At 46.1% G+C, this 17,482-nt stretch overlaps 1 protein-coding gene across 2 annotated transcripts in view; it reads right to left on the bottom strand.

Moving 5' to 3' along the window:
• The window catches only part of TBX5 (T-box 5), a 52,506-nt gene that overhangs the window by 10,650 nt on the left and 24,374 nt on the right, over nucleotides 1-17,482 (bottom strand). For both annotated transcript variants that reach the window (XM_010828559.1, XM_010828560.1), the window contains exon 8: nucleotides 1,157-1,383. In XM_010828559.1, coding sequence (XP_010826861.1) covers nucleotides 1,157-1,383 — 227 coding nt within the window. The remainder of the gene's footprint in view (nucleotides 1-1,156; nucleotides 1,384-17,482) is intronic.

The raw sequence follows: 17,482 nt of genomic DNA, 5'->3' as shown, positions 1-17,482 counted from the left end.
TTTCTCCCTCTCTGTCTTTTTTTTTTTTTTTTTTTGGTATTGATCTGGAAAAGAAAGAAGAGCTCAGAATTCACTTGGGAAAAACCTTGCCCAAGGACTAAATAGCACATCAAATTCCAAGGAGGTTCCCTGGAGTGTAAGTTATAGGCTTATAATACAACCAAGACTCTGAAAGCATACTCCCTGACTACCCTTGAAAACATAAACTTGGCTTTATCCTTTTGGGGTAATATTTCCTTTTCAGCAGCTAAAAAGAATGAGGCTGTTCTAGGGTCATGAAAAGACATCTACAGTGTATGCTACTGTAGAGCACAGGGAGCTCTACACAATATTATGCAACAACCTAAATAGGAAAAGAATTTTAAAAAGAATCAAAACATGTATATGTATGACTGATTCACTCTACTGTACACCTTAAACCAACACAACATTGTTCATTAACTATGAAAGTGAAAATCGTTCAGTTGTGTCTGACTCTGCGATCCCATGGACTATACAGTCCATGGAATTCTCCAGGCCAGAATATTGGAGTGTGTAGCCTTTCCCTCCTCCAGGGGATCTTCTCAAATGAGGAACTGAACCCAGGTCTCTCACACTGCAGGCAGATTCTTTACCAGCTGAGTCACCAGGGAAGCCCAAGAATACTGGAGTGGGTAGCCTATCCCTTCTCCAGCAGATCTTCTCGACCCAGGAATTGAAGCCTGGTCTCCCGCACTGCAGGTGGATTCTTTACCAGCTGAGCTACCAGGGAAGCCCTTTCATTAACTATATTCCTATATAAAATAAAAAGTTAAAAAAATACAATATATTCTAAAATTTTAAGAAATACAAGTTGCAAAATAGGTACAGTATGATATCAACAATTAAAAGTAAAAGCAAAACTCTGTATTTGTGTGTACGTGCAAGTGTAAATAAATAAATGCGTCTGAACATTTCAAATAAGCTTTCCTCAAGGAAGGGGCTAGAACTTGGCAGAGATGTGTCAAAGGAATCTTTTGCTGTACCAGAATGGTTTGACTCTTTTACATTCTCTCAGTCTCTCAGTGCACTGCTTACATTTTAAAAATAAATATACATGTAGTTAGGTGGATTTCCTTTTTTCAAGGGAAAGAAGAAGAAAAGAAAGTGGCCAGGTGGGCAGCACAGTCGCACTCACCTTTCCTCTTGGTGCAATGGTAAATTTGGCTGTGCTCCTGGGGCAGCGGGTACGGGTTGGGTGGGGGCAGGAGGTCCTGGGAGGGGCCAGACACGCCATTCTCACACTGGTACTGGGACCCCAAGTTGGATGAGGCGGACAGAGCTCGAGGCTCACTACTGAAAGGACTGTGGTTGGAGGCCACTTTCTGTCTCACTGTGCTCCTGGGAACCACAGGATATTCTTTACTGAAAGAGAGAAGATACAAAATGACATCGATCAGTGGCATGATAGAGATCTTTTCATTGTCTGAACCACAGGGTCAAAGAATCCACTGGGGAAAATAATCACAGAATAAGAAACAAAGGGATCTTTGATGAATGGAGAGATACGGTTATGCTCAAGTGCATCCTATGTCATGGACATATATGTTTGGTCACCATCTTTTCATGTCTTACACATTAGGCAAGTTGGTTCACGAACAGCTCTATACATATGCCAAAAGGTAAATGAGCACCCCCAGTTCAGAATTCCTCCTAAAAATCAACAAAGACATGTCAGTTGAAATATTCACCCTATTCTAGATGTCTTTGCATTCCCTAATTCAAATGCTAAAGAGCTGAGAAGTCACTAAGACTTAACTTCTTGGTCTCCATCTTTAAAATGGGGCTGTGGTCTTTCCCTAACATTAATCAAGAATGGCAGCTGACCATCTAGGGTAGTCACAGAAAAATCGAGGTCACCCCAATCTGAAGACTTTGCTGCCTGTGCCTTAGAATTTCCTTTTGAGTTGCTGTACTTGTTGCCTCTGAAAATACTTCACCTCTCTGTCCCTTGGTTCCCCACCTGTAAAAAAGGGATAATAAACAAAATCTAGGTTCAAAGGATTGTTGAGAGAAGAAATGAGTTAATACATGTGAAAGCCTTACAGTGGCGTTTGTCACAACAAATGACAGCCGTCAGCAGGACTGTCACAGTTTTGGAGACACAGTGTGGGGGAGGGGGGCAGGAAGAGGAAAAGAAAGAGGACAGAGAAGATAGAGAACAGAGCCTGGGATCTAAGGAGAGGAAGGTCCAGAGTTGGGTCTCATCTCCACCACTGGACCACAGCCTTTCTAAACCTCAGTGTACAATGCCATATGGACCACAGCCTTTCTAAACCTCAGCATACAATGCCATATGGACAGCCTCTACCAAGGCGCTCAAAATCTGGTCCCTCATACTCTCTTTTTCATTATTTTTATTTATTCATCTACCGGCTGTGCCAGGTCTTCGTTGCTGCATGGGCTTTCCCTAGCTGCAGCGAGCGGGGACTACTCTTTGGTTATGGTGCACGGGCTTCTCATCACAGTGGCTTCTCTGGCTGCAGAGGATGGGCTCCAGGTGCGTGGGCTTCAGTAGTTGTGGCACATGGGCTTAGCTGCTCCACGGCATGTCGGATTCTCCCAGACCAGGGATCAAACCCGTGTCTCCTGCATTGGCAGGTGGATTCTTCACCACTGGACCACCAGGGAAATTCCTGGTCCCTCACACTTTTATGATAGGTCCCCCCACATTCCCTTCCCTTTAGCTTTCAGGTATTCCTATTTTGTCTTCATAAGAGCTCAGGCAATTCAACAGAAACCCGCCCTGGAAAGGAGGAAAGTGGAGCTGAGTATCACCAAGAGCCCCAAAGGAAACCAGGTGAGTGAAGGAGGGACTGAGTGAGAATTTGCAGAGAAGCTCAAAGGTAAAAGGAATAACTGACAGAAATGTCCAGGGTGTTAAAGAAGAGAATAGTCCAACCCATAACGTTCTCACATCCACTAAGGGAAGAGGGCTGCCAGTGTTTGGGATCAGAAAGGATATCTTGCTCAGGACAGTAACTAGTACAGCGTGGATAAGGTGATCAGCCCATCTTTTCTGGAAAGCAATATGATATCACTCTTTGTTTTTTTTGTTTTTTTTGTTTTTTGGCCATACCACGCAACTTGCAGGATCTTAGTTCCCAGACCAGGGATTCAACCCAGGGCCATGGGAGTGAAATCACTGAGTTCTAACCATCTGATCACCAGGGAATTCCTGATGGCGTTCATTTTTGAAATTTTTAATAAGGTGGACCAAGCAATCCCATTACTATGGATTTTCCTAAGAAGGTAAGTATGAGGATTTTTCTCCACTGCATGGTCTATGAAAGTGCAAGTATTCACTTGTTTGGTCACGTCTGACTCTTTGCGACCCCATGGACTGCAGCCTGTCCAGGCTCCTCTGCCCACTGTATTCTCCGGGCAAGAAGACTGGAGTGGGTTGCCATTTCCTTCTCCAGAACAAAGGGAAGAAACTGGAAACAGTCTAAATGTCCTCATTAATGGCTGAGTCAACTCTGACAGAGCTAGATGGTGGAATATTCATGCAACCTTTGAAAATAATGAGAAGTCTGTTTATGAATAAATTCATAAATCTGTGCAAGATAAACGAAGTCAAAGAGGTAGGATATAACATGGTCCCTCCAGAAGCTGGGGTTATGGGAGAACTTTTAGATCAACTTATTACTTTTACGCAGGCTTTCCTCGTGGCTCAGTGGTAAAGAACCCACCTGCCAATGCAGGAGACTCGGGTTCCATCCCTGGGTCGGGAAGACTCCCTGGAGAAGGAAATGGCAACCCATCCCAGTATTCTTGCCTAGGAAATCCCTGGACAGAGAAGCCTGGCGGGCTACAGTCCGCGTTGTAAAAGAGTTGGACACGACTGAGCTACTAAACGTTACTTTTTGCACATCTGCATTGTTTGATTCTTTTTACAGTGAGCATTTATGAGGTTTCTGGAGAAAGAAATGGCAACCCACTCCAGTATTGTTGCCTGGAGAATCCCATGGACGAGGAGCCTGGCAGGCTACAGTCCATGGGGTCACAAGAGTCAGACATGACTTAGTGACTAAACCACCACCACCATTTATGAAGTTTAGATGAATATTTCCGTGTTGAAAATAATAATTATTACTGTTAATAGAATACTATATAAACTATTAATATAATTTTAATCACAGCAGAGCAGGAGGACTAGTCTAGGAGGGATACACGCAAGATAAAAGAAGTGCTTGCAGTCTCCTGGACGACAACGTGTGACCCTCCAGGTTCTCCATTCATCCTCCCACGTCCCCCACCCTCCACACCACCTCAGGCAACAAAAGGCAATGGAAACAGAGGTGAAATTCACAGGGGAAGATCTTCCTTGGTTGGAAAGCAAAATGAAAATGAAGTAGAAGATATTCAAAGCTTCCCCCACATTTCTCCCAAGAGAGGTCCCTGGGAGTGAGGAGGACAGAAAAGGATTTGAATCTGATCTTGTCATCTGTGGATCCAGAAAAGCTGCTACTTCTGGGGAAATGTCCCTTCTAATTTTTTTTTAACATTTAAAAAAAGTGCTTCCTTGTCCTTTTTTTTTTTTTTTTTGCCCCCGCAGCATGTGGGATCTTAGTTCCCCAACCAGGGATCAAAGTTTTGCCCCCTGCAATGGGAGCACAGGATCTTAACCACTGGACCACCAGGAAAGTCCTGAAATGTCCATTTTTCATGCAATACCTTCCGTTGGGTCCTCCACCCCACTGAGCCTGTAGCACTCCTGGTCCAATATCCTTGCCAACTCAGTGAGCTAGGATAAAGCAGGTCACCTAGCTAAGCGTCACCTGCAAAATGGGGAAATAAAGAGATGATCTGAAGAAACCACAGCAGCCAGCCCTGAGTCCCCCAGACACCTTCCCTTCCCTGATAACCCACTCACTGAACTCTGATTTTTATTTGAGTATCTAAGAATCAGGGTATAGTGGGAAGAAAAAAGATATTAGATTCAGGCAAAAGTGCATTCTGTATCAGACCTACCATCTTAACAGCTGTGTGATCTTAGACAAGACAGTCCATCTCTCTGAGCATCAGTTATCTCTCAAGATCGTTGAAATTATCCAATAACATACTCTAGAAAATGTCTGGCACATAGTAGAAGCTGTCATGACCGCCGTTACAAGATGACTCGCGCTTCCAGCTCATAAAATTTCTCGGGAGGGAGCCGTGCCATAAGCCTGTCTCCTGAACATGGAGGTCTCAACTTTGGGGAAAAACTCATGGGTGTAAACTTGGATTTTCAAGATGATGTCTTTATTTTCAGTAATCCTGAACTGGAATTCAGTATCTCTTTCTGTAACGGGTGTCGGCATCAAGCCACAGTTGAGTTAGCAGCCCTAGCGACTGTCATCAACAGAAACAAAATAACTTCCCATCTTGCTGCAGCTGTACAGGTCTCCAGATACCACTTACGCTCATGATGACTTCAAAATTACAGTTATTTTCAATCTGCTACTAGGTCCCCATTACTTAAGACATTTATGAAGTGCATATGTTACTATGTCGCCATTTAGAAAAGAGTTTGATCACTCTGTGTTAATATAATGGGCTTCCTTGGCAATCAATGCATCTTATTTTACACATTTAATCAGATTCTTCTGAGATGGGATCCCTGAGCTTCCCCAGACTGCCAGAGGAGCCCAGGGCCCCAACCAGGATAAGAATTCCTCTGTGGAAGATATACGAATCAGGAAATCCTGAACTTAGCTATGATGTTTGCTGTGAACCAACCATTCTTCACCTTACTCCATTTTTAAATGAATTATTTGCCTAAATGAGCTTTGCCTTACTCCGAGTAATAACAGCCATGACATTAAAGGGTTTGTGGTGCAAGGTCCACTAATGCAATTAAAATAAAAACACTTACCTATTTGAAATGTTTAAAAGTACACCTGAAATTATACCACGTACAAAGAGCACAACGCTTAGCACATTTTGAAGGACGCTGCATTCACCCCCTTCATCCTCTCTGTGACCCTCTGAAGTGGGGACTGCTCTTATCCCCATTTTACAGATTAGAAAACCGAGGCCCAGGGAGATGAAATAACTTGCCCAGGGTCCCAGAGCTAGAAAGAGACACCACCAGAATTCTAACCCAACTGTCTCCAAGTTACTTCTAGACAATTTCCTACTGACCTCTTTCCATTTTTAAAACATAATATGCTTTTAGGGGTGCAGGGGTTTGGAGCCTAAGACTCCTCTCTCATTTCACCCACCTCTCAGGGGTGTGACAATCTCCCACTCTGGGCCCCTGCCTTTGTTTGTCATCACAAACCACGTCAGAGTGACCAGACGGGACAACAGAGTGTCTGCTAAGTTTCCGTGAGGTTACAGAGACACTCATGACACCCTGGGGTTTCCTAGCCCAGCCTTCCTGTGGACTGTGTCATTTCAGAACCAAAGCTGGAGCCATACTGAGCAGCTCCACTGCTCAGACTCTCCCCCTGGGGCCAGGAGGCTGAAAGGAATGAAATTAGCTTTATAGTTCTCGCTTGGCAGCTGAAGCTACGTAATGGAAAAAAAAAAGAAGAAGAAGAAAAATCATTATAATAATAAAACAAAAAAGTTGCAAATCTTGCTAGCAATTCAATTTAAATCTTGCTTAGTTTGAGTACTAGGCTGTCAGAGATCCAATAGGGAAGGAGAAGTCTCTTTTTAGTTTGATATTCTTAATGGGGATGGTTTTTTTTTTTTTTTAATTAAAGAAAATAACTCTTAAAAAATGTTGGCTAAGGGAATTTACAAGAGAATGTATCAATGGACTCCGTGGAATTCTCCCTTCCGGCACTGCCAGATTGCAAAATTACCCTCTGGAAAAGCCAAATCCTGTTTTTGATTACTAATACTCACAGAAGTGGGAAAGGCATATTATCTCAATAACCACTTGTCCCTCTCAGTATGTTTCTCTCTCAGGAGCTTGAAACATCAGCCCCACCATCAACCACGCATGTCTCCCCTGGTGTCTGCAATACAACATCCCCAAATCCACCTGGCAGGTGTCAAAATCGAGGCATAGAAGAGTGGAGTGACTTCTCAGTCAGGATAGAGTAACAGAGACAAAGAGAAGAAAAGGGTCCCAATAAACACCATTTGGGATCATTTCTCTTTTTCTGACCATGCCACGTGGCTTGTGGGATCTTAGTTCCCCAACCAGGGATTGAACCCGGGTCCTCAACAGTGAAAGCACAGAGTCCTAACCACTGGACCACCAGGAAATTCCCAGGATCATTTTTCCTGGGCTCATCAATGCACGAATCAAAGGAACTCGTGAGTAGCAACACAGCAAAAGCCTCTAAAGTCCCCATGAGGAGAAGATGACCTATTTTCCTCTACATCATTCAAGTGTACAGGCAGCATCATTCAAGAATACAGGCAGCAGAGAATTAAAAGGACAGCTGAAAAGCCCTCATGGGTCTGGGAAGAGAATAGCAACTGGGGGCTATTGTTTTCACCAACATCATCATTATCAGCATGACCATTCTCACCATCACCACTACCTTCCTCATCCTCATCTTCCTCCTTATCATTTACATTGTTTTTTTGTGCATCCTACTGTTCCAGCCACGGCTGTTGTTTTTTAATCACTCAGTCACGTCTGACTCTCTTGCAACCCTATGGACTGTAATCCACCAGGCTCCTCTGTCCATGGGGATTCTCCAGGCAAGAATACTGGGGTGGCTTGCCATTCCCTTCTCCAGGGGCTCTTCCCAACCCGGGGATCAAACACAGGTCTCCTGCATTGCAGGCGGATTCTTTACCACTGAGTCATGGGGGCAGCTCTCCAGCCACTGCAGTGGTTGACTTATATGCTTTCCCTCATTTGATCCTGGCAAGAATCCCATTTCATCCGTATGATGACATTTACTTTAGAGACAAAGAAAAGAAATGAGACTCAGAGAGGTCCCAGAACACCTAGCTAAGAAGAGGTAAAGCTGAGCTGCACCCGGGGTCAGTGCTATTCCAAAACTTTTCCCAACTTACACTTGATAATAGGCAATCGTTGCCTTCCCATCACTGCTAGGGCAACACGACACTTCTGTCACACAGAGCATCTTTGAGGGTACTAGAGTTAGGTATTGGTTTTATCAGGTAACATCAACCTCTACTGATCCAACTGTCCATCATTCCTGCTTTACCAAAAGTCAAATCCCACTGCACTGGCTGACACAGACACGATCTGCCCAGCCTGGACACAGGGACCCGACAACCCCAGTTTACCCTGGGTACCAGGGCCACCAACCAGCTTCTCCCGGCTCCACCACTCTCTCACATTCTGTTCCACGTGAGCGGATGCAATGAATGACGCCATTGTCGCCGGCTCTGGGTTGTAAAACGTTACAAGGGAATATTGAAATCCACAGCCAAACGGCATCGCAGCCGGCCGCCAGCTAACGAAAGGCCCCGAGAATGTTTTCCACTGCAGCCGACTGAATTGGCCTTTTCACGGGAGCAGGTGGCAGGGGTGCTGGGGTGCTGAGGAGGGGGTGAGTTTCTGTTGTTGTTTTCCCCTGGCGATGCTTACTCAGTTTCTGGCAGCCTTTCTCCAACCACTAAAGCAGTGCACAAGGGCAAGGCTGGAGACTGTAAAATCTGTTCTTGCAAGCAAATTCCTCCTCTCACAAGCACTTTAATCTGCGATCAGAATGAAAAGAGGACACCCCCCACATCCCACAAGAGCCTTCCCGATTTATTAACTTTCTGATACGCTTGGGGAAATGATTCCGATCTAACGTGTATGGACCCTCAAGGGATGGGGGCAGTTCACCCCAAGCGGGATTTTAGCTCAGCAAATAATAATCACTCCCATCATTCTCATCTACAAAGTGCTTCGCGACCATTTTATGACTCAGGTCTCACCCCACCAGGGAGGTGGAGAAAAGCACTGTGAATTCTAGCTGCTCCATCTCACTGGGCAGACCAGGGGGACACGAAGAAGTGACATGAATTCCCACCATTGATTCTAACAGGGCTGTCTGATGTGAGCAGCACCAAGAATCTCAAAGGTTGGAACTTCCCTGGCGGTCCAGTGATTAAGACTCTGAGCTTCCACTTCAAGGGGCATGGGTTCAATCCCCGGTCAGGGAACTAAGATCCCGCATGCCATACGGCGTGACCAAGAAAAAAGAAAGAAACTCAAAGACAACACCCTCGCCTGCCAAGAGCACCCAGCATCATGACGACTTTGATGGGCGACCTTGGGGTTCCCATAGTAAATCTCTGCATAACTTCATATTAGGGTGCTCATTTTGAGTTGTGACTCTGAAGTCAGGTTGTACAGATGTGCCTGCCTTTGATGGTACACAGCCACCAATTTGGCCACTGCGGGGCTGGCTAAGTTCTTCCCTTCTCTGAGCCTCAGTCTCTTGTCTATAAAATGGGAATAGTCAGAATCATCCCCTTCTTGGGTGGTCAAACGATACAATGCTTGGAAAGGCTTAGCATATATTGGAGACACATTGCTCCATAAACCCCAGCTTATACACCACGTGATTATATTTTGAAGCAAACATTCTTACCTTGCAAAGGCTTCACCTGATTTATGAATTCCACTCCCCATGCCATCCCAAATACCAGAGCATTAGAGCTTGTCAGTTTTTCTAAGGATAAGTCCATACTTGCATCTGCTACTCAAAAGGGGTCCCAGGATCTCTAGTTCTCCCCAGGAGAAAAAAGCCTTATGCAAAGGGTAAATAGTATATGGTTTCCTTTATATAAAATTCTATAACAGACAAACCTGACAGTTTTAAAAAAAATCACAATATTAATTGTTTCTGGTAGGGAGGTAGAAGAGGAATAACCGGGAAGGGGCATGAGGGAACTCTCTGGGTGAAGGAATGTTTTATATTATGATAAGGACTTGGGTTTCACAGGTATATGCATTTGTCAAGAAGTGAATGGTGTACTTAAGATCTGTGCATTTCACGGTATGTAGACTTTACCTGAAACAGAATCATGAACAAAAATTGAATCCGTGTTAATGGCATGCCTACTGAAGTTTACAAGGATGAAAGGTACTCACAAATGCAACTGAGTGTGAAATACATCCAAAAAAATGGGGAAGGGGAGGGATGCTCAAGAGGGAGGTGATATATGTATAATTATGGCCAGTTTGCATTGCTGTATGGCAGAAACCAACACAAACAATGTAAAGCAGTTTTATTCCAATTAAAAAGTAAATTTATGGAGAAGGAAACGGAAACCCACTCTAGTATTCATGCCTGGAAAATCCCACGGACGGAGGAGCCTGGTGGGCTACAATCCATGGGGTTGCAAAGAGTCGGACACGACTGAGCGACTTGTGTGTTTTTGAAGCTCAAAGGGATATGGGCCACTGAAAAGGATATAAACCAGGGCAGAATTTCTTAAAGAAGTAACAGATTAGTTAGTTACAACATCAAGATAAATGGAATTGAAAGAGAGATGCTACCAAGAGAGTTGGGCAGTACTGCTTAAATAACACTCAAGAGTTTCTGTTCTTAAATTGTTGCCTCTTGAGAGAAGATGAGCAGCGCTGGGCCCACTCAGCTCTGCCTTTTTTGTTCCCCACTTTGGTTGTGTTGTTACTTTCGGAATTGCACTTTTTTCACCTTGCCATAGTAGCTGCCAAAGTGTGTTTTTATAAACATGGGGTTCTAGAGCCTGGCTTCCTGCAGCAGAGGAAAGAAAGAAATGCGTGTTGTACAAAATAAGTGTGTTCATATGTTTAATAAAATAGTTCTATTATTGAGAAAAAAAATAAGATAGAAATTTAAAAAAATAAGATGGTAGATGGATGGATGGATGGATTGGTGAAAAGGTAGATTGGTGGATGGATAAATGTATGTATGCATTGATGGATGAAAAGATAAATAGATGGATTCGTGGATGGAGAGATACATCAGTGGACAGATGTGTGATAGAGCAAATATATAGCAAAATATTAATTACAGAACCAAATCAGTGGGTATATGGGTGGTCTCCATGCAATTCTTCCATGTTTTCTATATGTCTTACATTTTTCATAATACAACATTGGACACACTCTCGGGACTTCCAATGTTCAGCCAAAGTTGGCCACCAAGTAGAGAAACGGGTTCCTTTTTATAAAATAGCCCAGCCCATGAGCTCCGTTTCCAGAAGGTAAGGTCACACATTATTTTCTGCACGTCTTTGCTCATTTTGTAGGGCCAAGAAATTATCCAGGTCTGACCAGGGGACCCCTCCATCAAATAACTTGATAAAGGACAGTTTTGTACCTTCTCCCGAGAGCCACTGATTCAGAACCTCTAAGGGTGAGACCCAGAAACCTGCTTTTTTCACCAGCCTCCCCACCCCCAGCTAATTGTGATGTCTGCCAAAAGTTTGAGAAACAACGCTTACGGGCGATTTGCCCTCAGATGCTGTCCCTGAAGAGCAGGTTCACTGGGGGAGCAGAGAGCTGGGTGTGGGGCTGCAGATGAATGATGGACAACCAGGACCAAGGTGAGACCTCTAGGAACAAACCTCCACTTACAACTTAGGCTGGCTTGGCCTCCCAAACATAAAGAGCCTTCTTGTTTTACATAAATTCACACTTTCCTGGGAGAAGCCACAGGCATAGCCAAAAGTACAGCAAGGAGTGAGGAGTTAATGTCACCTCCAGAATGTTCGCTGTCCTGGAGATCACATCTCATTAACTGGACATCCCCATGGGTTTCCCTGGTGGCTCAGACAGTAAAGAACCTGCCTGCCAATGCAGGAGACATCAGAGACCCAAGTTCGATCCCTGAGTTGGAAAGATCCCCTGGAGGAGGGCATGGCAACCCATTCCAGTATTCCTGCCTAGAGAATCCCCATGGACAGAGGAGCCTGGCAGGCTATAGTCCATGGGGTCGCAAAGAGTCAGACATGACTGAGTGACTCAGCACATCAGCTTTAACCACAAGCATGAGAATACAAGAGCGCTGAGCCTTCTTTTTGAAAAATAACCATTTGAAGTTAGGAGCTGAATAGTCATTTAAAATTAGGAAGGCAGGGGTGGGGGCGGGGGGTGGTTGCTGGAAAAGAAGGGATGGCTCCAGTGCAAGGATTTTAACCTTTTTTAAAAAGGTTTAAAAAAATTTTTTTTTAATATTTGTTTATTTATTTGGCTGTGCCGGGTCTTAGTTGCAGTACTTGGGATCTAGTTTCCCAACCAGGGATCAAACTCCGGCCCCTGCACTGGGATCACAGGATCTTAGCCCCTGGGCCACCAGGGAAAGTCCTGGATTTTAAGCTTTTAAGGATCCCAGACCCTATAAATTCCTCAAAATTGCTTGACATTTTTTCTTCTATTTATATATTGTGAGTTTTTCAGAGTTCTTGCTTTAACTGGATTTTCCAAAGGGGTCTTAGATAAGGTGGATGAGGAGGAGGTGACCTACCCTGCAGAGTCAGGGGACAATGGTCTGTTTCTTAAGTGGGTGGACAGAGATGCCCCCAGCCTGGGGCTGACAAAACCTATTTGCTCTACCTGGGACAACCTGGACTCCTGGCTCTCCTATCTGCTCTCTGGTTGCTGTTCTTTTCCAGTCGCTCAGTCATGTCCAACTCTTTGTGACCCCATGGTCTGCAGCACACCAGGCTTCCCTGTCCTTCACTATCTCCCAGAGTTTGCTCAAACTCATGTCCATTGAGTCGATGATGCTATCCAAGCATCTCATCCTCTGTCACCCCCTTCTCCTCCTGCCCTCAATCTTTCCCAGCATAAGGGTCTTTTCCAATGAGTCGGCTCTTCACATCAGGTGGCCAAAATATTGGAACTTTGGTATCAGTCTTTACAGGCTAACCAGAGACTCCAGGGACCCCGGCTCTGGAGATTACTTCCTGCCAAGGCATCGGCAGTCCACGAGAAGACTGAGGAAGAGACAACCTCAATTCTCCCATGAAGAGCTCTGAAGCTGCCACCGCTGGGCGCTGCCAGTCTCCCCATCATGCTCCACAAATGCTTGTATGCCAGAAAGGCCAGGCATGAGTCACAGCCACACTGTGTGAATTAAAGCAAGCAGTGCCCAAGGAAGCACTTTGCTGCTGCCTGTTCCTATTCTGAGGTTTGTCTTTACAGAAAGACCAGGTGTAGCCTGCCGGGGCAGACAGGTGATTCCTTCTATCGTGAAGATGCTCACTGCCAGGTATCGGCACCTTTACTGGGTGTCAACCTGGCCTCAGACTTCAAGAGGGAATGGATCCCATCTCCTCCTGACATGATCCAGGGTCACTCCAGCCCAGGGATAGTGTCAGGCATTCCTAGGCAAGCTGGGGCAGTGTTAAATCACCCAGGCACACTCTCTGACTTCCTTCTGTCTAGAGGGAGGATCCCTGGCTCTCCTGGAATCTGAGCCCATTAGTGAGTCTTGTTCAACCAACAGCAAGTAGCAGAAGAGATGCAAGGCTCCCAAGGTGTAGTGAGCAAAGGCCCTTTCAAGATTGTCCAAGGACAGTTCGCCACCATGGAGGGAGTCCATGCTGGATGGGCCACATGCACACGCTCCAGGGGACCACCCAGATGGGCTCCCAGCCAAAAGCCAGCGTTAACTGCAGTCATGGGGGTGTGCCATCTTGAACACCCAGCCTTGTCTGGCCGTCAGATACCTGCAGCCGTCCCCACCAAAACCTGACAGCAATCACACCTGTCCAGAGGCATCCTTCCCAACCCCCAAACCCTGAGCTAAACCCAAGTGCCTCCCTGGGGATTTCCGGCTTCTCTTTGGGCACAGTGACAACGAGCGATGCCTGGCTTTTCCGCCCTAAGCAGCATTTAGGGAGCATTCCTGAGCGGGAGTAGGTTGTTAAGTGGACAAAATCTGGAGCACTGTGATGGTCTCTGAGCTCCTCATGGGAGGACCGAGGCTGCTTGTACGTCCTCCCCCTTGCGTGGGCGCAGAGGTGTTGGAAGCGAAGTGCTGGAGCTCTGGCTGTCCTGGATTCAGAGTCTCATGCAGCGATAATGAGCCAGCTCAGAGCCCAGGGTTTCGCAGCTAGTAGATGGGAAATTTAGGAATGGAATCATTCATTGCATAGCAATAGTAATTAGGACACCCATATTACCTCACCTCATCCATGCAACAGCCCCGGAGGTAGGTGCTATAATTATCTTCCTTTTACAGATGAGGAGATAGAGCTAGGGGAGCCCCAGGGCTCATCAGTGTGCTAGCCAGGACCCCAGCTCGAGAGCCTGCTTTAGCATCAGTGAACCCTGCCCCTCGGTGCATGGATTCACCTTTGCATCCTCAGGACCTGGCACAGAGTAAGCCCTGAAAGAATGGGTGTCCGCTGAAGAAGAAAGCAACAGATCCAAAACTGAATAAATAAATGAGTCTCTGGGAGGGGGGTTCAGGATGGGAGACATATGTACACGCATGGCTGATTCACGTCAATGTATGGCAAAAACCACTACAATATTGTAATTAGCCTCCAATTAAAATAAATTAATTAAAAAAAATAAAAACAAATGAGTCTCCAGGCTGCAGTTTTCTTTTTTGCAAAAGCAGGAAGGTTAAACCAGATGCTGCCTCCCAGGGTCCCTTCTACCACTAGAATCCCACGCTTCTAGGGACACTGTTCCCTGTCACAGTGCCACGGCAGCTGACTTTCAGAGATCTTTAGAGTCTGATGCCTCCTCCAGAGCCCCAGACGGGTAGATCCCTGCACACTCCTCTGATCCAACCCAGAAAGCCCTTCCTCTCAACAGATTCAAATCCCATTCACCAGGACTTCCCTGGTGGTCCACTGGTTAAGAATCCACCTTCCAATGCAGGAGATGTGGGTTCAACCCCTGGTAGGCGAACTAAGATCCCACAAGCCACTCAGCTCAGCCAAAAAAAAAAAAAAAAAACCCTAGGGAGTTCCCTGGTGGTCCAGTGGTTAAGAATCCACCTTCCAATGCAGGAGACGTGGGTTCGATTCCTGGGAGGGGAACTAAGATCCCCACATGTCTCGGAGCAACTAAGCCTGAGCACCTCAACCAGAGGGAAGCCTGCATGCCGCAATGAAGATCCTATGTGCAGCAACTAAGACCTGTCATAGCTGAAAATAAAATAGAGTTTAAAAAATTAAAAAACAAGAGCTAGCAAAAAGAAAAAATCCCATTCATCCCACAAAACCTGACTCCCATCCTCTCGATAAAAGCACCTCCCTGCACTCAGTGGCCCCTGTCCTTGGCTCCACCGGGACCTTTGACTCCCAGGAAGTTCTCATTCAGCTTTGACAGTGAAGTGCCCACGCTTTCTCACTAGGGTGAGCATTTAGGTGCATCTCCCGAATTTCTGTGATTTGCATATCACCTTGACAACGTTGGCCAAATCTTCATACCACCTCTTCTGCTATTTAGTTCATGGGAAGATCCCCTGGAGAAGGAAATGGCAATCCACACCAGTATTCTTGCCTGGAAAATTCCATGGGCAGAGGAGCCTGGCAGGCTACAGTCCATGGGGTCACAAAGAATATTTTCTCTAAACAACCAGCCTTAGCTTGCCTTCCCTTCTCCCTCCCTCCTTCTTTCTTTTCCTTCTTCCCTTCCTTCCTTCAAACTTAGTCTTGAGGACTTCCCAGGCGGTCCAGGGGTTAAGATTCTGTGTTTTGTGGGCATGAGTTCAACCCCTGGTCACAAAACCAAGATCCCAAATGCAGTGCAGCACAGCCAAAGAAATAAGTCAATAAAAGAGAACTTAGTCTTATTCTAAACAATATTGTCTATGAAATCAGCCTGATGTGCCTGGTATCTGTGGGCACGCTCTAAAGTCATCTCATTTGTCACCAGGGGAGGGGGCCCTGCAAATTGGGAAATATTGGTTTTTTAGGATAAGATGTTTTTAAGCCACAGATTAACCTTTCCAAATAACCTTGGCACATATTTTAATCAGTCGGCTAGAGACAGGATTTGCAAAATGATTTTATTTTCTTCTTTCTGCTTTCCCTTCACTCTCCCATTTTCAGAATAAGTAGTTATCGCTTCTGTAACTAGAAACCATACATAAACGTTGGAAAATAACTAAGATACTCTCCGCGTGTTCCAAACACAGATTGCTGGGTGAAGAGAGGGGAGGAGGGTACGTGCCCAGACACTTGCCAAGCTAATCCAAAAGTTATTTACGTGGGATCACGGCAGAGTTAAGGTTCAGCCCTCCATCACCCCACCCCTCTCCCTCCCTCCGTTCCGATTGTTGGAATTAGAGGAAATTTCATTCCTCCCGCTTTGCTGCCTGAGCCAGCTGTCACCGGGTGTGTGGGGGACAGGAAACAGGATTACAAGATCAACAGTGAGCCCGCCGTTCCAGCCAGGCTGTTATCAGAGCCGTCTCCGGAGAGCCATCTTCCCCACTTGTCACTACCAACTGTGACCTGGGAGTTGGGACCACAGCCCAGACTCAATTCTGAACAAGGGCAAAACTAGGAGTAATGAGGAGTTCTCCCTGACTCGGATCATATTTTAGAGCATGGACTAGGAACCAAGCACCCTTCAGGCACTCTCTCACATAGATCTTACAAGAACTCCCGAAAGGGGAAGCTATCTTTATTTATGCCCATTTTACAGATGAGGATACTGAGGCCCCCTGCAGTAACATCACTTGCCCGAGGTCACGGGCTGATACACGCAGAGCAAGGACTGAACCCAGGTTTGTCTGACTCCAAACCTTACTGGAGCCTCTCTGCTTTGCTCCTTCTCCCCGCCAGGGGACAGGTCCAGAGAACTGGGTGGATGACCCTGTCCACTCTCCCAGCCTGGAGAGTGGTCAGTCCAACTCTCTTTGTTTCACAATGCAACTCCTCACACAGCCACAAAGACACACGTGTCTGTGAGGCTGAGAGTTTCAATCCAACATGTCAATCCCTGACCTCTTACTGAGGACCAATTACCTTTCCTTCCTTCCAACTCCAGGTGCCTAGGTGGGAAGAAGCCCACAGCCAATGTGCAATAACCCTAAGGAGTAGTTAGGGCAGAGTTCAGACCTAAGCAGAGTCCTGTGCCTAAATAGCTCACCAGGCACGTGGTTCAGAGCTGTAGGAAGAGACTCCAGGATTGCTGACATGTGAACTCTCAAACACCTGTCCGTCCCCCACTGTCTCTGCTTCCATGCCCATCATCTGTCCAACCAGCTTCCAAAGTGTGGCGCCCAGCCTGACACAGAAAACCAGTGAGGGCTCCTAGGAATAGACACACCCGGACCAGGCAGTCTGTGGCCAGAAGCAGCTCCCTGGAGGAAGGCACAGCTACAAGGAGAAATAGTTACAAGGAGGCTTTAGTGATGGGCAGGAGATGGAAGGGGAGGGGGGAAAGATGGAGCTTAGTTAACCAACCGTGGTGTTCACGTGGCCAAAAACAATAGATAGAAGACAGATTTGGAGCCACTCCTTCAGCCTGATTGAAAGGGAGAGGGGACACCGGAAGGAACAGAGCTAGGGGGCGTGGCCAGGCCCGATGGGAAGGGCGTGGTCAAACACACCAAGGCGTCTGGACCTGACACAGAGGGCAATA

The sequence above is a fragment of the Bison bison genome, unplaced genomic scaffold, assembly GCF_000754665.1.
Source record: "Bison bison bison isolate TAMUID 2011002044 unplaced genomic scaffold, Bison_UMD1.0 scf7180017864495, whole genome shotgun sequence".
In the NCBI taxonomy this organism is placed as follows: Eukaryota; Metazoa; Chordata; class Mammalia; order Artiodactyla; family Bovidae; genus Bison; species Bison bison.
Note: the sequence above shows the minus strand (reverse complement) of the source record. Positions and strands in the feature narration are given on the sequence as shown.